We start from the raw sequence: 21597 nt of genomic DNA, 5'->3' as shown, positions 1-21597 counted from the left end.
GAGATACTTTACAAAACAACTGATCAGTACTCTTCAAGAGGTCAAGGTCATGAAAGACAAGGAGAGACTGAGAAATTGTCACAGACCAGAGGAGAATAAGAAGCAATGACAAAACAGTGTGGGATCCTGCACTGGATCCTGAGAATGGCAGAAGGGAAGGATTGGTGAAATTTAAATAAGGTCTGAATCGAGTTAATAATATTATTCCGATGTGAACTTCCTATTCTTTATAACTGTACAATAGTTATATAAGATGTTAACATTACAGAAAGTAAAGTAAGGAACATATGGGAAGTCTCTCTGTACTATTTTTGCAACTTTTCTATAAAATCTATAAATCAAAATAAAAATTTTATTTAAAAGTTTTTTTTTGAAGTAGGTAATTGTAAAGAATGCAACCTGACTCTATTGACTATTTTAGAATATAAACTGCATGGTATCAAGAAGCTTACTTACCCCAGGCACCAAATTTAAGGGTTAAATAAAAAAGAAAAAGAAAAAGGGAAAGACAAAGCAAACACTACATTTGAGAAGATGACTAGGGATAGTCTTGTCATTATTTTTTTTTTAAGATTTTATTTATTTATTTGACAGAGAGAGAGGGAGACACAGCGAGAGAGGGAACACAAGCAAAGAGAGCGGGAGAGGGAGAAGCAGGCTTCCCGCCGAGCAGGGAGCCCGATGCGGGGCTTGATCCCAGGACCTCGGGATCATGACCTGAGCCGAAGGCAGACGCTTAACGACTGAGCCACCCAGGTGCCCCAGTCTTGTCATTATTTTATTCAAATGCCTTCTTTCCCTGTCCTTCAGTGTTTGGAACAGAGCCAGACATGATCCGGGATGGATCAACCATACCAATTGCCAGAATATTCCAGGATACCATCCAAAAGAGTGTGATGATGCTCCCGCTGGGCACTGTTGATGATGGGGAGCACTCTCAGAATGAGAAAATCAACAGGTTAGTGGATTCCTGTGGGGGGCCAGTCCTACACTGCACAAACCCTGGGTCTCCACATCATAACCTTCCGATGTGCTACGTACTTTAGATTGAATTCACATTACCAAAGCTTCCTATTTACATGGTAGGCTACTTTCCCCCGTCTGTACACTCAGGAATTGAGTGGAAATAACAGTGTTTCTCTTTATTTTTTCTTTTGTTAGGTGGAACTACATAGAGGGATCCAAATTATTTGCTGCCTTTTTCCTAGAGATGGCTAAGCTGCATTACTAGTGACAGGAGCCTTCCAGCTTAGATCTGACCTACTGACAGATACCCTCTCCCACACACCTGCGCAGGAACAGAATCTAAAGATCCAGAGCATTTCAGTCCAGGAAATAATGTTTTTCCTTCCCATTTAAAATGTCTTAGGACATTTGGACCAGTAATAAAATATTTTAAAGTCACAGACATTGGAAATGGCATACTGTCCCCATGGCACACCTTTCCAAAGTCATCACTACCAGCAACATCTCCCCAGGTCAGCTGCAGGAGCCCTGGGGCTGGACTCTTTCCTTGGAGCACCAGGACGGTTCTTCCATTAGACTCTCCCTGGCAGTTCGATGGGTCTGATCCCTGCAGTGTGCTTTTAGGTTCTGAGGTGCTCCTGACGCATCATTATTCCATACAGTGTGCAGATCACCCTTGCTCTTACCACACATTCCTCTTATTAGTAAAACTGCTGGTCTCACTGGCTACCATGATTTCCCTGGGGGTTCATTTGTAGAGGAGTAACTAAAGCATGATGCTGTATTAACCTCTTGCTTCCCCTTCATTTATTTTGCCTGCTTCTTCGAAAGTTCTGAAACAGAAATGAGCAATAGTCATATCCTTATGCCATTTGGGATTCCCTGTGTGAAGATGAGCACTTTTTCCATTCCAAGGCTCTTTACCTTTCTTGGATTGATGCCAACCGACCACCCCTCCTGCACCCTATTCTTTCTACTCCATCGCTGAAGGCCCCCCCACCAACATCTGCGCATGTAAAGTCACCACCACGGAATCAATTCTGATAGAATTTCTCTCACCCTGTTGGAATTTTACTCAGTACATCTAAATTTCTAAATTGCTTAAAGCTTTTAATAGCATCAGTTTTAGATAGAGAACGAATCTAATCAGCCCTGACATCAGTAACACATTCTAAATTTAAAGCCATCAGCTAATGCTGCATTCAATTCAGTAATCATTTTAGTTAACCATCTTGTTTGGCTTGATTACATTTGATGGTGTAAACAAACAAACAAAAAGAATATAATTTTTCTACAGTTGAGTGTATGTAAACAAATCAATTCAATCTTTATAAATTCATTACTTGGATCACATTAATGGAGAAGAATTTAAGAGTTTATTAAAAATGTTTCTCTTATGATTCCAAATAAAATCAAAGCGTAACACATTTAATCTCTTTGTGGGTTCTTGAAATGTCAGTTTTAAAATTTGCAACACCACATCCGAAAGGGCTGCACTATAGGGCCAGCGATTCAGCTTTTACCCTGAGTCTCGTCCCAGAAATGGGACTCAAGGGGCGCCTGGGCGGCTCAGTCAGTCATTTAAGCGGCTGCTTCCGGCTCAGGTCGTGACCCTGCTCAGCGGGGCGTCTGCTTCTCCCTCTGCTCTTCACCCCACTCTCGTCCTCTCACTCTCTCTCAGATAAATAAATAAAATCTTTTTTAAAAAAAGGGACTCGGGCGCCTGGGTGGCTCAGTTGGTTAAGCGACTGCCTTCGGCTCAGGTCACGATCCTGGAGTCCCGGGATCGAGTCCCACATCGGGCTCCCTGCTCGGCAGGGAGTCTGCTTCTCCCTCTGACCCTCTTCCCTCTCGTGCTCTCTATCTCTCATTCTCTCTCTCTCTCAAATAAATAAATAAAATCTTAAAAAAAAAAAAAAAGGGACTCAAATGAGGTATGAGTCTTGTGGGGGTATCCATGAGTGATCTACTTTTTCTGTGATGCACGAGAACGTCAATTCCTGTTTATTGAGTATTGACAGGTGTTGGATATTCTGTATGACTAAGCTTGGTTCATGCTTGCCACGTTACATTGAACCGTGACGTTTTGGATTTCATAGGACCTACCTGATGTATTTGGCAGAGTTCCCAAGAACTAATTGCAAGAGGTTTATGATGCCAATTTATATTCTTAAAAGGGTGTTCATATTAGTGAATTAACAAAAGCTGTTCGTAAAATATACTGTAAGCACTTCTGAGCAATGAAACATCACTCAGTGCATTGGCCTGGAAACCTGTGTGAGTGTAGTGTGGCGCGGTGCGAGAGCCTCTCTGGTGACACACGTTCTCTGCACTTGCAGCCGGAGGAGGACGGTGGGCCAAGGGCACGCAGAGGACTTGGTGTGGGCCTCTTCTTCCCCCACATGCTCACTCCACATCCCTTTCTCAGCCTTTGTGTTAGCCAGATGCCTGGGACTCCTGGCACACCCCATCCAGCCCCCCTTTTTAAGAACCGGACCCCTGCTCCTCCTTCATGTTTCCTATCTGAAACTTGACTCATCTAAAATGGAAACAAGTCTTTTTTTTTAATAAAGATTTTATTTATTTATTTGACAGAGAGAGACACAGCGAGAGAGGGAACACAAGCAGGGGGAGTGGGAGAGGGAGAAGCAGGCTTCCCGCCGAGCAGGGAGCCCGACACGGGGCTCGATCCCAGGACCCTGGGACCATGACCTGAGCCGAAGGCAGACGCCTAACGATTGAGCCACCCAGGCGCCCCAATACTATACTACTTTAAATGTCTAAAATGTGTTCAACATCATCTAGCTATTGTTTTTTAATGTGATTTTTTAAGTTTTAATATTAGTTGCTCATGTAATAAAGAATTAAATAATGATTTGAATTCCTGATTATATAAGATGGAATATTTATTTCTGCGATAATGCACTTATGGTCAGATCTAACACAGTCATGTTATCTGCCTTTAATACCAGTGCCTTTCATGACAAGCAGTAACACTCAAACCAGTCCTAATCCTTGCACATATTATTTCTGTTCTTCTACTTGCCAACTCTGTAACATCCACATTCTGTTTTGTTGAGCTTGTGACACTTAAGAAAAGATAATTTCCTCTTTACTACTTTGAAAAGAACTTTCCTTTTTCGGAAGCAAGCTCTGGGAGGCAGAGGCTGGGTTGGGTATATTCTATATTTTGCTCAGGTGTCCAAAGACTCAAACAATTGATGAAGTACAAAGAGAAATACAGGAGTTTCTGAAGCCAAGTGATGTATTCTTTCTATTCCGGTGTGGAATGATGTGGAAGAGAACAGCTGGTAGGTGTAATGACTACAATTTCTTAACAGTTATGATAAGCAAATAAATGCTTCTGAACTTTTTTAGCTTGGATAGATTGAACAGAAAAAAGTTTTCGTTACATGGAAAAATTTTATTTAAAAACATTATGCTAGTATAATTTCTTATCCAGAATGAAAAAAGATGTCAGAAAAATTATGCCTCTGACTATGATGGAAAATGTGAAGTTTTAAATCATCTCACCTCCCACATTGAAATTCACCAAAACAGCATTCAAAGAGAATGTAGATTTAAAATTCTAGTGTGGGTGGTTAAGTGTTTGTAGCACATTCTGACTGTTATTGTAGGTAGGCATTTGAATGTAATGGCAGAACATGTTAATTTAAAGGAAATTAGAACTTTAAATGGCACTGTTAAATTAGTCATCAAAAATGATTAGTCACCAAAAATGACCAATGCTTTCTTTCAAATTTTAAATAATTATAATAAAATAAAAGAGGCCATCTAAACTTTATTTAAAACTCCACTTAGGGGTGCCTGGGTGGCTCAGTTGGTTAAACATCTGCCTTCGGCTCAGGTCATGATCCCAGGGTCCTGGGATCAAGCACCCTATCAGGCTCCCTGCTCAGTGGGGAGCCTGCTTCCCCCTCTTCCTCTGCCCCTCTCCCCTGCTTGTGCTCTCTCTCTCACTCACTCTCTCAAATCAATAAATAAAATCTTTAAAAAAACCCCACAAAAACCAGAGAGCAGAGCTCAGGGTTACTACATTAGTGCAAAGTGAGGGGAGGGAGGTTCTGGAAAGAGGAGTCACAAAGGGAAAACACCAAATTCTGCATACTTTGCCTAAATTGCCATATGGCCTCTGAACTATGCAAGTGTGAAGCAGATTCAAGCATCCCAGCTAAGGCTGAGGGAACTGAATGAGATTTCAGTTGCCACCGTAACAAGAGAGATACAGTATGGAATATGAATACAGCCCAAATAACTGCCTGTTAAATCTTTATCAACCACAACCAACCTCTTCAGAGGAACATAACTGAATTCATAATATCTACGTTGCTTAAATGTCTAAAACACAACTCAAAATTACTAGGCATTTAAGAAAGAGGAAAACATGACTCCTAATCAAGAAAAAAGAGAAAATTAATGATGATTAATCCCAAAATGATTTATATTTTGGAATTAGCAGACAAAATGTCAAAGCAGCTTTATTACAGCTTTACTCAAAGACATAAAAGAAAATATGCCTTCAATAAGTAAATAGGAAATTTCATCAAGAGAAATAGAAACAGTAAGACAGAACTGAATAGAAATTTTAGAACTAAAAGATGCAATATGTGAAATAAAAAAAAATCACTTGCTGCTTTTAACAGATGAGATAACACAGAAGAAAGAATCAGGGAACATACATGTTGCTCTATTTACATCGGGAGTAGGCAGTCCCCCCACATCAGGCATAGCAGCAGCCCTTGTCAGGGTAGTATGAAAAAAATGTTTTAAAACTGCAGGTCTGTACAAGAATCAGGGAACATAGAAAATAGATCAATAGAAATTATTCAATCTGAAGGTCTGAGAGAAAAAAGAAGAATGAAAACAAAACAAAAAGACAAAGCCTCAGTGAGTTGTATATAATATCAAGAGGTGCATATATATTTGATTGAAGTTCAGGAGAAAAAGAGAGAATGGGGAAGAAAAATATCTGGAGAAATAATAACCCCAAATTTTCCAAACTTGGTGAAATATATAAACTTACAGATGTTAAAAGTTCAGAAAACACCAAGCAGGTTAAGTATGAAGAAAATTATGGCGAAGCAACATCATAACCAAACCACTGAAAGTTGAAAATAAAGAGAAAAATGTGAAAGTAGCAAGGGAAAAATGACAAATGACATATAGGGAAGCATGAAAGGGAGGAAAGATCTGCGTGATCTCTGCTCCATCAGAAACAAATGGAGGCCAGAAGACATGGAAAGTTACCATTTTTAACAAACATCTCTTGTGAGCAGCACATGGGGCTAAGATACTCTTTTTTATCCATTCTGGCAATCTCTTCTTTCTAATGGAGTAGTAAATAACACTTAATGAAATTATTAATATAGTGAGATTAAGGTCTCCCACTTTGTTACTTGTTTTCTGTGTTCATCTGTGATCTCTTTTGGAAATCCTTTAAATTATATAATAAAGGGAACAAGATAAAAAATGGGTGCAAAAATATGAATAAGGTCTGATTATTATATGAGCATTGTATCAGCATTAATTTCTTGATTTTGATAATTGTATTGCTAAGAGCCTATACATGTTCTTAGGAATGTACATTGACATGTGTAGGGGTAAACGGACATCATGTTTGCAATCTATTTTCAAATGGCTCTGAAAAAATATGCATAAAACAAGCAAATATAGTAAAATGTTGGTAATGATAGAATCTGGTTGGAGGAAACACGGGAATTTTTTTTTTTTTTAAAGATTTTATTTATTTGACAGAGAAAGGCACAGCAAAAGAGGGAACACAAGCAGGGGGAGTGAGAGAGGGAGAAGCAGGCTTCCTGTGGAGTAGGGAGCCCGATGTGGGGCTCGATCCCAGGACCCTGGGACCATGACGTGAGCCGAAGGCAGACGCTTAACGACTGAGCCACCCAGGCGCCCTGGGAATATTTTTTTAAATATTTAATTAATTTTTATTTGAGAGAGAGGCAGAGATAGCGAGAGAGAGCACACAAGTGGGGAAGAGAGGGAGAAGCAGGCTTCCCAGTGAGCAGGGAGCCTGACATGGGGCTTGATCCCAGGACCCTGGGATCATGACCTGAGCCAAAGGCAGACGCTTAACCGACTGAGCCACCCAGATGTCGCAAATTTTGTATTTTTAAATTTCCAAATAAAACATTATAAAGCAAAAAGAGGAGGTCAAGGTCCTGCTTTGGGGCGCCTGGGTGGCTCAGTCGTTAAGCGTCTGCCTTCGGCTCAGGTCATGGTCCCAGGGTCCTGGGATCGAGTCCCGCGTCGGGCTCCCTGCTCAGCGGGAAGCCTGCTTCTCCCTCTCCCGCTCACCCGCTTGTGTTCCCTCTCTTGCTGTCTCTCTGTCAAATAAATCTTTTTTTTTTAAAGTCCTGTTTCAGCAAAATAATGGATGATAAAATGAAAAATAAACTTGAATTTTATTTCAGTGCTCAAAAAAGATGACATGTGAACTAAACCCCCAAGGTAAGAAAGGTAGATCAATCACCCAAAGACCAACAGGATGCGTAATCCATATGGAGAACTGCACCAGCTACTATTAGTGTTCAGAGAGGTACCACCATGTCATGTAAGACTAACAGTATCAAAACAGACATTATGAATGTAAGTACTACATTTTCAAGTAAATTCTAAGTAATTTTCAAGTGAACTCTTTGGAGGAAGAACCTAGTTTATTATCTTTTACCAGTAATGTTTTCACCGAGTAAATGTTCGTTAATGGTATAAACATAACATTGACAGGCTGGTTGCCTGTTCTACGGAAATTGTTTTCCATGCATTTCCCTAGAACTTTTAACTCGCTATTACTAAACTGAGTCAGCATGGTAGACTGGAAAAGGCTGACTCTGGAGTCCGGAGCTGAATGCCACCTTTACTAGCTGTGTCATCTTGGAACGGCTGACTCTTCTAAGCCGCAGTATCCCACAGTGAAGGCAGCTAGGAGAACTCATGTGGATTCCAATGGGAGTCTGACGAGGTAACGACTATGAAAACGATTCACGTGTGTGTGTGTGTGTGTGTGTATTATTTACTGATTTGAGAGCGAGCGCACACAAGCGGCGGGGAGGAGCAGAGGGAGTTCAGCAGGGAGCCCATGCCAGGCTCCATCCCAGGACCCTGAGATCATGACCTCAGCCACCCAGGCGCCCCTGTAGAAAATATTAAAAAATGTTATGACCTGAATATTTACATTTTAAAATAGAATCGAGCTGGACTTGAACTGAGAGATGATTTGGTTTAGAAAGCCTGCCACCGTCATCATAAATCCCTAATTTTAAAATCCCATTTGCTTAAAGTTATCTTTCTAAATACAAATTACTTAACAGGTGTCCCTAGCAAACAGTATCTTCACAATCTGACCCCAAGAGGGGACCCCAGCTTTATACAGTCCCTGCCACTGCACTTTGCAGGCCGCGGTCTTCCGGGCCAGGCCCGGAGTCTCCAGGGCAGGGGCTCTAAGCGGAGGTCTGTGCACGCTCCTGCTCAGGGGCGGGAGGGGGCTGGGATGCCGCACGCAGGTCGTGCTTCCTCACAGTCTTTACGCTGTGCCTTTAACGTCCCTAAACGCAGCCCGCAGGGAATGTTTTAAACACCGAGCACTTTTCCGCTTTTCCTGCCAGGCTGGCGAACCACCACATTCAGCGCCTTGCCTCCTCGTTGGCGTCGGAATTCCGCTCTTGGCTTCCTGGGGCCTGCGACTCCGAGGATCGCCCTCTGGAGTCACCCGAGTTTTCTTCACAAGCTGGAGCTGCGCACGCGCCCAGCACAGCACAAAACCCTCGCCCCAGCGAAGAGGGCCGCCGAGGCGCCGCGCGCCCGCCGGGCCCGGCCCAGGCGGAGGACAGCCGGGGGCCGGGCCGCGTCCTTCTCCCCCGCGCCGTCCTCGGGGCCCGTCATGGCTGGAGGGCGAGGGCGCGGAGTGGGCACGGCCGGCCAGGAGGGTCCCGCTCTGAGACCCTCTGGAACTCCCAGGGTGCCCTCCCGGACAGCCGCAGCGGGCCCTCCACCCTGACACGCAGCTGCCCTTGTTTAGATGGACGCCTTCAGCCTTCCGTTTTCCTCTCCGGAGGAGGGGAGGGACTTCCGGTTTTATCTGCGTGGCTTCCGGCAAGAGCTGATGGACTGAAAACAAGGCGGCACGTGGGTCGGCCGGCCACTCGGGGCAGAAACAGGGAACCCGATGTGGGTTTCGCTACGCCGGTTCCAGGGTTCTATTTTTCGGTCGTGGTGTCCGGCGCTCGGTCCACCACGGAGTCGACCTGGGAACTGCCGGAAGTCGCTCAAAGGAGAGACAGGAAGTCCCGCCCCTTCCTCCCAGAGGGAAGACGGTGAGCCGGAGGAGTCAGTCAGAGGGGCGAGCAGGAGCGATTCCGTCGGCAAACAGGTAAGTTATTCTCTGGCCGGGGCGGGGGGTTTGGAGGCGGGGACCGTCCAGCGTCAGCGCAGGGCCTGGGGGCGGTGGCTTGAGGGCCCGGGCCCGGGCGGCTGGGCGCCGGGAGCCCCGCCGGGGCCCTTCGCTCTTCCTCCTCCCCCCTCCCCCCGCCTCCGCCCCTCCCCGCTCGCCGGTCCCTCCCGACGCCGCCCAGCCTCGCCCGGCACACGCCCGCTGCCCGCGGCCTGGCCGCCGCCCGGCCTGCGCTCCCGGCCTGCGCTCCCGCCCTCCCCCGCTCGCTGCGCGGCAGCCCTGCGGCCCGGCTCGCGCGGCCGCCGGGGACTTGGCTGCCCCGCGGGGCCGGCTGTCAGCGCCCCTGCACGCAGTGGGGCGCCTCTCGCCGCCCGGCTTGCCCCAGCGCGGAGCCGCGGAGGTGTCAGTTTGTAGTGTGGGCGGTGGTTTCTTCCTCCGCCCGCCCGCCCCCAGGTCTCCCCCAGAGGCACTGATGCGCCGCTGCCACCCGCGCCTCCTTCCGTTAAGGACGCTGGTCGGGCGGCGGCCCCCAACGCTGGTGACCGAGAGCAGCGCGACTGCAAGTGGAGGGTCCTGGCCCCTCGGGGTCAGCCGCTCTGGACGCCAGGGGGGAGGCTCGGGGCCGCGGCGCACCGCTGTTTGCAGCTGCGGGTGTTCCCCGGGTAGAAACCCACCTCTTCCAGCCAGAAAGCGCGTCCTGAGTGTGCTAGCCCGCTTTCTGGAGATGAGTCTGGCGGAGGTGGGTCTAGGAGCTGCTGACCCCTGTCGGCTGGGTTGAGTTCTGAGTAGCCCTTGTGTTTCATTGGCGAGTTCAGGAATAGGAAGGTTAGCATCCATTGACACGCGTGTAGGGTTTCTTCCTCTTAGAGGTAATTATGGCCCTAATGGTGACTGCGTTATAACTTTACAGCCAGTGCTGGTGGAGTTAGTCACAGTGTGCACCTTTCCTGCGGTGAGGAGTTAGGTCCAGTTGGAACACCGTATAGTGCGGGGCCCTGACGTGCTGATTAGAACATTATTTCTAATGTATACTCTATATGCTTCATTTAGCACAGCCATCTTGTAGAGTAGGGCTTAATTATTCCGTTTTTACCAATTAAAACTCAGAATAAATAATGTGACCAGAGTTAACGTCAGAATTCAAATCTCAAGTGTTTGTTACTCATTCTTCAAGTTTGTCAGACTCGAGATGACTAACTCCTATTGGCATGTCTGATAAACAGCAAGGCAGGGTTCTCTAGGAGCTGATGTCTTCCTGCAGGATCTGTAAGGCACGTGTGATTGCTGCTGATAACACAGTGGCCACTGGTGCCTTTTTAAAAACTTGATTTTGGAATAACTTCAAATTTACAGAAAAGCTGCGAGATAGGACATAGTTCCACTGGTATTCAGCAAAGTGAAGTGGCTCCACTTGAGCAAACACGGTCCCTGCTTATTTCCAGACACCACTCTAGGTGCTGGAGTTAGTAACAAACTGTGTGATTTCAGGATCTGCTTGAGGAGGCAGATACAGAAACAAATACAGTGCATTTTGGTAAGTGCTAACATGGAGATGCACAGAGCAAATGATACCTGACTGCCTGGAAAGCAGTGGTGAGGGTTTGCAGGATACAGGGTTTGATTTAGATCTCAAGGATTAGTGGGTATTCACTTGCTCAGTGGGACATTTCTTCCAACATTGACTTCAATTGGGTTCGTGTTGTTAGAGGAGAATTCTCTGACCTTTATAAATTAAACTCTCCCTCTTTCCCAAATCTCAAAGAAGGGGTTTGTAGCATGGGTTTCTCAGGTATCACAGTGGTGAGAAGAATCCCAGTTCATAAACCCGTGAATGGGAGAAGAAACTAAGCTGTGTTTCTTATGCAGTAATGGAAGTGTTGAGGTCTATACATTTTAAAATTCTTTGTTTTCAAACTTGTTAAATACTTGTGGTCAGATCACACATGTTCTTTGTGCAAGGATGGGGGCATAGTTCTTCTGAGCTATGACCTGATGTGTTAGATCCCCACACCAGAGGGGACACTGAATGAGTGTCTTAGCTCGGTTGCTATAACAAAATAGGATAGCCTGGAGAACTGAAAACTGCAGACATTTACTTCTCGCAGCTCCAGGACATGAAGTCCTGGATCAGAGTACTGGTTCCCGGTGAGTGAGGACTCTGCCTGACTTACAGATGGCCCCTTTCTTGCTGTGTCCTCACATGGCAGAGAGTGTGAGAACTCAGGACTCTCTTCACCTTCTTATAAGGACATTTATTCATCTTGGAGACCCTACCCTCATGATCTCATTTAAATCTAATTACCTCTCAAAGGTCATACCTGCAAATACCATCACGTTAGGGATTAGGGATTTAACATATGAATTTTGGGGGAGGACATAATTCAGTCTATAGTAGCTGGGTTTCTTGGAGATTTTGTTGTTATGTGGAATTCCTCCTGTACAGACTTGCTATAGAACTAAATAGGAAACCATAAAATCACTTGCATTGCTTTTGCTGAAGCAAACACAATTTTATCTAAATAAGACATTATATATATAATTTTTTTTTTAATAGAACATGCGTATGAAAGTGAGTGAGCGGCGGGGGTGAGGGGGCGGTTGGAGCACGGCAGAGAGAGAGAATCCTGAAGCAGACTCCCTGATGAGTGCAGAGCCAGGTCAGGGCACCATCCCAGGACCCTGAGATCATGACCTGAGCCAAAGTGAAGAGTCAGTAGCTTAACCGACTGAGCCAGCCAGGCACCCCTTATTTTAGATATATTAAATATGATTCAGAGACTAGCTGAGGAAAATAAATCTTAATTGTTTCATTTAGATGAAAAAGAAAGATGTGGTGAAATACTTGGGTGGCCTTTCACTTTTAGGCTTTTTAGGAGGAACTGCCTTCCTAGATTGATCAGATCTTGGTCTAAGGAGTGTGGCAGTGATCTATTCCAGTTCCCTGGTCGTCCTGTGAGGAGGCTGAGCCCCCACAGAAGCTGAGTAATCTATCTCTGAGATTAGTGGTAGAGCAGGGATTAGAATCAGGCTTCCTGATTTACAAGCCAGTCTTTCTGCTTCCATCAGTGGTTCTCAAAGTTAAGGTGCATCAGAGTCACCTGGGGAGCTTGTGAAAACACAGATGCTCAGTATCCCCTGGAGCCTCTGATTTCAGCAGGTCTGGACTGGGGCTGAGAATTTGCAATGCTGACAAGCTCCTCCTGGGAAGGTTGAGGCTGCGGGCTCTGAGAGCACACTTTGAGAACCCTGGCCGGCCGTATATGATGTTGCCTTTGATCTCTTAGGAGAGTAAGTAAGCTCCATGGGTTTTATACCAGTGTAACCTTTTCCCTGGTACTCAGAGAATTGGGTGGTTTAATTTTGTGTTACAAACAGCAGTGCACCAGAAACAGAATGATTAAATGAAAAAAAAAAAAAGGACTAGAAATATAGTGTTTCTTGGAGAGAGTCATTTTGACATTTCCAAGGATAATTTTTGGAGATAATTCTAGAAGTCAAAACCACTTATTATTGAATTATTATTGAAGGGGATTCACGTGAGCTGTGAGGGTCCTCTGTCTTATTGACATTTGCACTAAAAAGGGTGTTTGGATTAATTGCTAGCTTGTATAGGAGTGAAACATTACTTCCAGTTTTGTTATTCTGTGCTTTTCTCTGTTGTGTTCTAAAATGTTCATTTCTTATATATCAAAATATTATCAGGCCCTAGCACAGTTACATGGCCATAGTAGATGTTAAATAAATGTAAGTTGAATTGAATAAAAAAAAGATTAAGGGGGAAAATAAAATAGACTATCTGGAGAGATTTCAGTGCCTTAGGAAAATTACTGTATTTTCTACATTATCGCAATTACAGGCCTTTATGGAATAATTACAGTTTATTCCAGTATAAGCCTTATTTGCAAATATTGGGATTTTTAAGCACAATTTTGGAGGATGTAGCCTGTTTTTATGTTACAGGTAATGAGTGATTCATCTCACATCTTTGTGTGTCATTCATCTGAAATGATTTGTAAACACCTTATACCTTGAAATAATTTGAGAATTACAGAAAAATTCCTAAGATAGTTCAGAGTGTTCCTGTGTACCTTTCAACCAGAATCCCTTTATTAACATCTTCCATAGTGCAATACCGAAACCAGACAGTTGATACAATTAATCTAAAGACTTTGAGGTTCACCATTATGTCCTTTTTCTGGCCCAGGATCCAGTCCGGGGTCCCACATTGCATTCCGGTATCTGGTCTCCTTAGTCTCTTCCAGTTTGTGACAGTTCCTTTTGGCATTCTTTGTTTTTTATGACCGTTATACATTTGAAGAATGATGGTCAGTTATTTTGTAGAATGTCCCTTGTTTTGGATTTGTCTGATGTCCTTTCATGATTAAATTGAAGGTGAAGCATTTTGGCAAGAATACCATGACAGTGAAGTAGTGCCCTTCTCAGTGCTGCACTGGGGCCTATGTGACACGGGTATGTCTTACCGCTGGTGAGTGCTAACTTCGATCTCCTGGTGGAGGTGGTGTGTGATGGCCGTGCTTTAAAGTTAAAAATTTTCCCTTTGAAATTAATGACTCTCATCACTTCACTGATTTTTGGTGCAGAAGTTTAAAAGAAATGAGCATATAATGTCAGAATCCTTTGAGCCTGGTCCCAATTGTGAGTTATTTCTTATTTCGGGAGGCTTTATTATTATTTGTTAGACACAAACATAGCAGGGAAAGGGAAAAGTATAGGCTCTTAGAAGAATGGTTATTTGCTCAAGAACTTGTACTTGATCTTGGTCAGTCTCAGTTTTGAATTGGCAGGAATGGAAGCTGCTTGTCCCAGTTCTTTTACTGTGGTTCTGCAATGTCTCACATTTGTCTTCCAGTGTATGACTTTCCATAACTACACTGCATTTCTTAAAATTCTCCCTAGAGCCTTTTTGTAGAAGATAGATACACTTCAGTTCATCACAGGGCATTTGCTCTAAGTATTCTCCTGCTTACCAGCACTTAGGAGTCCATAAAGCTGGATGCGTGTGTTCTCTTTGATGCTGGATATATTATACATACACACCTATAAGTTGTCTCTGTGTTCAGAATGTGTGTGCCTTTACTTATCCCAACCAGAATAACTTGAAGTTATGTATCTGGTCTGTCTCCCTGCAAGGCTTGCAAGCTCCTTGGATTCAGGGAACAGATCTCTTTTTGTTTGCCAGTGACTTGTTTGGTACCTGGCACACACAAGGCACTTGATAAATATTTATGAATAAATGAATATTTATATGTGCATTTTGTTGACTGCTTTTGTTACTGGAATATTGTGAACATCTTTCTACATTAACACACTGTGTAATCTGCACCATGTTCCAGTGTATGGACATGCTCTAGCCCATCCTGCTTCACTGGATCTTAGGTAGTTTATGATTTTTGTATTATAAAGAGTTTCATGCTGAATATCCTAAAACACGTATTTTGTCCAGTTAATTCCTGTAGAGTCATTGACAGCTCAAAGAATATACCTATTATAAGTCTGTGTATACACACACACGCACACACACGAAGGGTGTGTGCGTGTGTGCTTGTGTCAAGAGAGCACAAAATTAACTTCTAGAAAGGTGTATAGATTTATATCCCAACCGGTACTATTGAGAATGACAGTTTTCCCACACTTTCTCCAGTGCTTAATTCTCTGTTTTTGTAAAGAGACTACATTGAGTTTTGGGGAGATTTTTTTTAAGGATTCTTCCTGCGGTGTGGTGCGTTGGGGATCATAGTCTAATTTGCTAATAACTTTCCATCTTTTCACGTTGAAATTTTTCACATTTTTGTTTGCCCCAATGAGAGAGCAGAATAAATCTCGATGAAGGAGTGTGTGGTTAACACCTAATCAGTATTTCACTTGGGGGACTTTTGGTATCCTCCCAAAAGTTATAGTTGGCTGTGGGCTGTGAGTGTGGCCTTTACCAAACAGGAAACTGCTTGAGAGTGGGATACATTTCTAAATCACATCATTCAAAAAAATCAACTACAGGCCAGTTATAGGCTAAAATACAGCCGAACTGTGAGACTTAGAGGCGACAAGGTAGAACAGGAGGTGTAGGACTACGGTACAGGGAGGAGGTTCCAAAACAAACCACAGAAGGCGCAGACCCTGAAGGAGAAGGTTGGTATGTTTGACGGTGTTAACACTGACAACTTGTGTTTATCAAAGTCATCAAGTAAGTGAACAGACAAGTCACAAGTGAGAATAGGTATTTCCAGTACATACATACATTTATATAAATATATATATGTATATATTCAGTACATACTGATAAAAGATTAGTATCCAGCAAGGTAAATGGCAAATCGGTAATAACAATAGAAAAATGGGCAAAGGACCCCAGTAGTCATCTCACAAAAGAGAAATCCCAAATGCAAAGATTTTCAACTTAATTAGGGAAAGGCAAATTAGGATGAAAAAGTTTCACACACATTAAGTTGGCAACTATGTAAAAATCTTGACAGTATCTGTTGTTTGGGAGGTAGGAAACTTGGGGTCGGGGCCGCTTACCAAGCTCTTCAGGTGATTGGGTGCATGTTAAAATTGGCAAACCACTGCCCTGGAGAAGCTCCTGTACTTGAGTGTCTGGCGACATGTACAAGAATGCTCCCAGTTGTACTGGTAAAAGGAGAAAAGTGGAAGCAGTGTCCCATCACAGGACAATGGATAAATGGTATTATACTTCTATAGTGAAGGACCATACAGTAGTGGAACTGAATGGATTTTAGCTCCATGCATCACCAAGGGTAAGTGTCAGGAACGTCATCTGGGGGACGAAAAGATACTTCTGGAGGAATGCGTATAGTATTTTTCCTTTTTTTTTTTTTTTTTAAGTTTAGAAATTTGCAAAACAAAATCGCATATTGTTAGCAGTACAGATTTGATGAAGTAAGAAAACAGGTAAGTTCCAAACACAAAGTTCACGTTAGCAGACGGCTCCGTGAGAAGAGGGAAGGTGATGGGGGCACCTAGAGGGAGTACAAAGATAGGCATTTCCTTTTCTTAAACTGCGATCTGTACCCACGACTTTCTTTTATGGTGCTGAACACCTTGCACCTATTAAAATCATATTTTGTGTCTACCAAATATTTAAAACACAATTATATTTTGTTTTTCTTTTTGCAAAGTCTGTGAAAGGGACTATTCACTTTGTATGAAAAATATAGGATGGGGTGATTGTGATAAAGATGTGCTTTTGCAGGATTAGGGTATAAAATCACTTTCAGGAGTAGAGATTTCAAAAAGAAAATTGGTTTCCATGATAATGATTAATACTTGCTGAGTGCTTACTAGGTGCCAAGCACATTATGTGCTGAGATTATACTCTGTTGAGGATTGAACCTCACAGTGAACCTGTGGGGACCAGTGTCACCACTGCAAGAGGAGGAAAGGAGCCTGTGGGCATGCAGGGAAAGTGGTAGAGGCTGTCTGATTTGAAACGCCCTGTAGACAAGGTCAGAGCAAAAAGACAATTGGACAAAACAGAGTAATGACTGAGAGTGTTGGAGTTACGAGAAAAAAAAGTAAAAGTCAAAATGGCAATGTAGAAGCCTGGTAAAGGCGCTGTTCACCTCATTTGCGAAGTTACTTTGTCTTAGGTTTGTTTTTTAAACCAATATACATTATCATTCTAGCAGATGACAAGTCTCTGAAGCTGAAAAAGTAATTGTATTCTGTTTTAGTTCTAAGGGTTGCATCTTCCAGGTCATTAGAAAGTGGTATTTTGCCAGAGGACTTGTGAAATCATACTTCTTTGCTTGGGCAATTGGTTGCTAAAAAGGGAACTTTTGGGAAATCTGCCTTTGCCTATTTTTTTTAACCTTTGATAATTTTTTTTAAAGATTTTTCTTTTAAAATTTATTTGACAGAGAGAGACACAGTGAGAGAGGGAACACAAGCAGGGGGAGTGGGAGAGGGAGAAGCGGGCTTCCCGGGGAGCAGGGAGCCCGACGCGGGGCTCGATCCCAGGACCCTGGGACCATGACCTGAGCCGAAGGCAGACGCTTAACGACTGAGCCACCCAGGCGCCCCGATTATTTTTTTTGAGTGTCATATTTATCCCATATTATGAGGACTTTTTCTTAAATTAAACATTGCTTATGCTGAAAACCTTATTTAAGGCCATCATAGTATGACAGTCACTCCTTGAAATTAACAAGTATAGGAAAAATAAAAATGTGGTTCTAGAAGCCCTAAGTCAAGTTATATGTCCTGTGGAACCAAATAGAACTACTATTTTTGTTTGATACTCAGAGTGCTAAAATTGTCTAAACCAGGAGAACTGTCAAACATTTGTAATTATATCATGTCATACTTTCTAGCAAAGTCAGCCCCTCACTAAGAAGTTGACAGCCCGTGAGAGTCCCTCCATAGCAGGGGATGTCTGCGTTTCAGACACATGTAGGGCTTGTCAGAGATCCCTTATGGGCAAATGTAGAACACAGGCTTCTCAAAACAGATTTAAATACTTCAGGTTTTCTAGTTTCTGCTGCATTTTACTAAAGCTACATTATCTCAGTCTTCATTCTCACTGCTTTTCAATGTGTTTCATGTTCACACTTCTCTTTTATTTTCTCTTATATGCTGTGCTTTTTGTTCTATAAAAACAAACAACAAAATAGTATTAAATAAAAACAAGTAAGGTAGTAAGAAGCGTGTTTGGGAAAAGACACTGTTTAACACAGTTGGAGTTACACCAGTGTAATCATCCAATGTAACCGAAGTCCAGCGTTCTTGTCAGTTACTAACTATAATGGAAACTTGATGCTTTAAACCTAGAAGAAGCGACATATTACTGCCTTGGAGGTGTACAATTCACTTAAGATTTCTGCTGATTGTGAATTATGGATCAGAATTTGATATATAATTATTGGATCAGTTATTATAGAATGAGGAATCTTAGTTTTAGGAGTGCATATAATTATAAAGCCATTAAAATTTAAACTAAGGTGATAATGTACTTTTAAAAATAGCTTAGAAAATTTAGATCAGGGGCGCCTGGGTGGCTCAGTCGTTAAGCGTCTGCCTTCGGCTCAGGTCATGGTCCCAGGGTCCTGGGATCGAGCCCCGCGTCGGGCTCCCTGCTCCATGGGAAGCCTGCTTCTCCCTCTCCCACTCCCCCTGCTTGTGTTCCCTCTCTCACTGTCAAATAAATAAAATCTTAAAAATTTAGATCCTTAGGCGAGGTAGTAGAAATTATTGTCTTTCAAAAAAATGAGATCAGATAGTTTTCATTAAGAATCTTCTGGGTTCATCATGTGGTTTTGCATATGGGTAGTGTTTCATACCTAGGGTGGTAGAGGTTGAGGCAGTGTTTGGGAAAGGGGACATTCAGAATAATTCTTTGTGGCAAATGATGATGTAGGCAGATGGTCTGGGGGGGCTCTTTGTGTGGTGGCCACTGTAGTACAGCGAGTTTACTCTCCATCCTGGCTCAGCTTCCTTGCTCCCTTTCTTTCCTCTTCCTCCTCTGCGCCTCAGCTCCAAGTCCTGTAAATATGTGTGAAGTATGTATTGTATTTTTACAAGTAGGAGGGACTTTAGTCCAGTAGGTCCCATGTCTGGCTCATCACAATCACCCAGGGAGCTCTTTAAAACTACAGACTTTTGTCCCTACCCCAGACTTTCTTTCTTCTTTCTTTGTTTTTAGAGAGAGAGGGAGCGAGAGTGTGAGCGCTCGAGGGGGAGGGGCAGAGGGAGAGAGTGAGGGAGAATCCCAAGCAGGCTCCACGCTCAGCACGGAGTCCAACATGGGGGCTCCATCTCACGATCCTGAGATCATGACCTGAGCTGAAATCAAGAGTCCCACATTTAACTGACAAGCCACCCAGGTGCCCTTGGACATTCTTAATCAGAATGTCTCCATGGGTAGGACCAAGGGTTCAAGTTTTGATGAGGAGGTGAGTTTGTCAGTTATTGATATTGTCTGTAATTCCCTTGTTTTACAAACGTGGAAGTCATAGCTCCAGGTATGCTCTTCAGGAGTAGGTGCATTTCTCCAAGGTTTTTGTTAAGTCTTGTAAGGACTGAAAGCCTTCCTTAATGGTCTCGTGAGAAGTGGTATGATAATTTGGGGGTTGGTGTGTGGTAGACGGGGCTGGCTGCCCCCCTAAATCCATCAGTTTTTCTCTTTCATAAGATGGAGCTGCAGGGCTCCAGGTCACATTTTCCTGACTCTCTGGCAGGAAGCAAGTATGAGTCAAGTGGTAGATGCGACTTCTCAGTCAAGGCTTTTAAGAAGCAAATGTGCTGCTTCTTTCATGCTCCTTTGCTTCTGTCAGCTGGATGCAGGGAATGAGGAAGCTCTAAGGCAGGCCTTAAAGATGGAAGGAGCCAGGATTCCAGAATCAGCCAGGGCCAGGACCTGACTGCCTGCAGAGCAGGAGCACCTGCCTTGGAAGCTTACGAGAGCGGGACCCAAACTTCTGTATTTGTGTTTGACCCATTCTTAAGCCCACGTATTATAGTAGTGAAGGTTTTAGGGCATTGACTTCTTGTAGGGTTGGTTCTAGCTCCTGTATCCAAATCAGAAAGGAAGAGCAGGCTGTGAAGATGGAGAAAATGAGTATTCTGTAGTTACCCTTCTCCACAAATATAATTCTGTGATCTATTCCTCAGAATGTGGAAGCATGATATTACAGAGTTGGGGTGTTTGATCATTCTGCCCTATTTTCTTAGAGGTGTGATCTGAAGGAGGCTCCTACCTACACGTGACGCTCCCTGAATTCCCCTTGTGAGATGACCCAGGAAGGGCTGTTGGCAGCAGGGAGGGGACTGATTTTTCAGAGCCTGCTGGTTTCACAATGAACTCAGAGCTGAATATTTGGCTTGACCAATGACAGGAACTTGGCCTTGTCCTGAGAAGTGATGTATTAGTATATGTGGAGTCCTAGATTGGTCCTAGGTTTTTTCATTATACATAGCTGACTAATACATACTTATTTAAAAATCCATGCTTGTGGTATATGGCTTTATTTTAAAATGCCATTAGTGATATAGCTGTCTCCCTTGGGAAATATTGTTCACATGAGAAACACTATTTTTTCGTCACTTCAGTGCTTCATCCATAAAATTTGAATAGAAATAAATGCAGTCACATGGAAACTAGCAGACACACTATGTCTGATGAGGCTTTGGCTGCAGCATTTTCCTATTGAGAAGGTCAGTATTCTGTTTGCTTAATGTCTGCATTTGTTGTCACTGAGGGATAACCAAAACAGCGTGTCCCAACCACTCGCAAACAGCGTGAAACAGCCACTCCTAGAGTTAGTGAGTAGTGGGAGAAGCGGATGAGCGTGGAATGAAGGGGAGATGTTGGAAAACACTGAATCTGTGGCAGGGAAAGCACGTGATGGTGACCCTGCCCCAAGCACACGGAGGGTAACAAGGCTTGAAAGGAGCCGAGAAGCACTGCTAGATCACTACTTTAAATTATTTCAGGTGTATGAGGAGAGAAGGGCAGTGGGGAAATTATTCACCTGTCTCCCTTCTTCTGCTTCCAGGTGCCTATATTCTTTTGTTCACCTAAGCATATGTAAGGTGCCACCGCAGGGACATTCTGCGCACTGTCAGCAGGGGCGGGTGCTTTGTTGGAGGGGTGACTCTGCCATCGTTGTAACTGAGGAGGTACCCCAAACATGTCTTCACTCCCCTCTCAGATGATTCTAGAACTTACCTAAGATGTTGGACTTATACATAATTTATGTTTTAATCTCTTCAGTCATTTTGGTAGTTTGTGTCCTGGTGTACAAATTAGTACTTCAAGTTTGTTAGAATATCTGTCTTTTAAGTTGAGAAGGGAGCTTCTTAGTTTAAGTGTTCCAGAATTTTGTAGATGAGTCTTATGCACTATAGACATTGAACAAACTGAAACTTAGCCTTTTTGTTTTTTTTTTTTTTTTTGAAGAATCTAACTTTGTATATAGTCCAGTTTCTCTCCTGACTTTCTTTACACATATTTTAATTTTTGAATTCATTAACACCCATATCAGCAGGCAGGATAAATACAAGCAGGCAAGAAAAATAAAGGAAAGGTGAAAGAATTTCAGATGAGTTTATTTTCGTAATTTGTACTACATCAGGTAAAAACAAAAGAAGTGTGTTAAAATAGTCCAAGAACAATCACTTAAAGTTTGGAGGTTATTTAACCTTCTTTCATTTATAGTAATTAGTTG

At 43.3% G+C, this 21597-nt stretch overlaps 3 protein-coding genes across 8 annotated transcripts in view; 2 read left to right on the top strand and 1 right to left on the bottom strand.

Moving 5' to 3' along the window:
* Positions 1-1524, top strand: part of CNDP1 (carnosine dipeptidase 1) — a 32950-nt gene extending 31426 nt beyond the window's left edge. For all 3 annotated transcript variants that reach the window (XM_073898029.1, XM_073898030.1, XM_073898031.1), the window contains 2 exons: positions 811-958; positions 1162-1524. In XM_073898029.1, coding sequence (XP_073754130.1) covers positions 811-958; positions 1162-1231 — 218 coding nt within the window. In that variant the 3' untranslated portion in view covers positions 1232-1524. The remainder of the gene's footprint in view (positions 1-810; positions 959-1161) is intronic.
* Positions 1525-8447: 6923 nt separating this feature from the next.
* Positions 8448-10234, bottom strand: LOC141373764 (uncharacterized). Its single transcript, XM_073898540.1, has 2 exons — positions 10072-10234; positions 8448-9114 (listed from the first exon to the last, which is right to left on the bottom strand). Exons 1-2 carry the CDS (start codon positions 10232-10234, stop codon positions 8531-8533), a joined length of 747 nt encoding a protein of 248 aa, XP_073754641.1. The 3' UTR covers positions 8448-8530.
* ZNF407 (zinc finger protein 407) overlaps positions 9246-21597 on the top strand; it is a 480646-nt gene continuing 468294 nt past the window's right edge. For all 4 annotated transcript variants that reach the window (XM_073898026.1, XM_025886368.2, XM_073898028.1 and 1 more), the window contains exon 1: positions 9246-9376. The gene's annotated coding sequence lies outside the window, so the exon portion shown is untranslated. The remainder of the gene's footprint in view (positions 9377-21597) is intronic.

Source organism: Callorhinus ursinus, unplaced genomic scaffold (genome assembly GCF_003265705.2).
Source record: "Callorhinus ursinus isolate GAN/ISIS: 27379988/994484 unplaced genomic scaffold, GSC_fseal_2.0 scaffold11, whole genome shotgun sequence".
Classification (NCBI taxonomy): domain Eukaryota; kingdom Metazoa; phylum Chordata; class Mammalia; order Carnivora; family Otariidae; genus Callorhinus; species Callorhinus ursinus.
The sequence above is the reverse complement of the archived record's forward strand: the minus strand, read 5'-3'. Positions and strand labels throughout refer to the sequence as shown.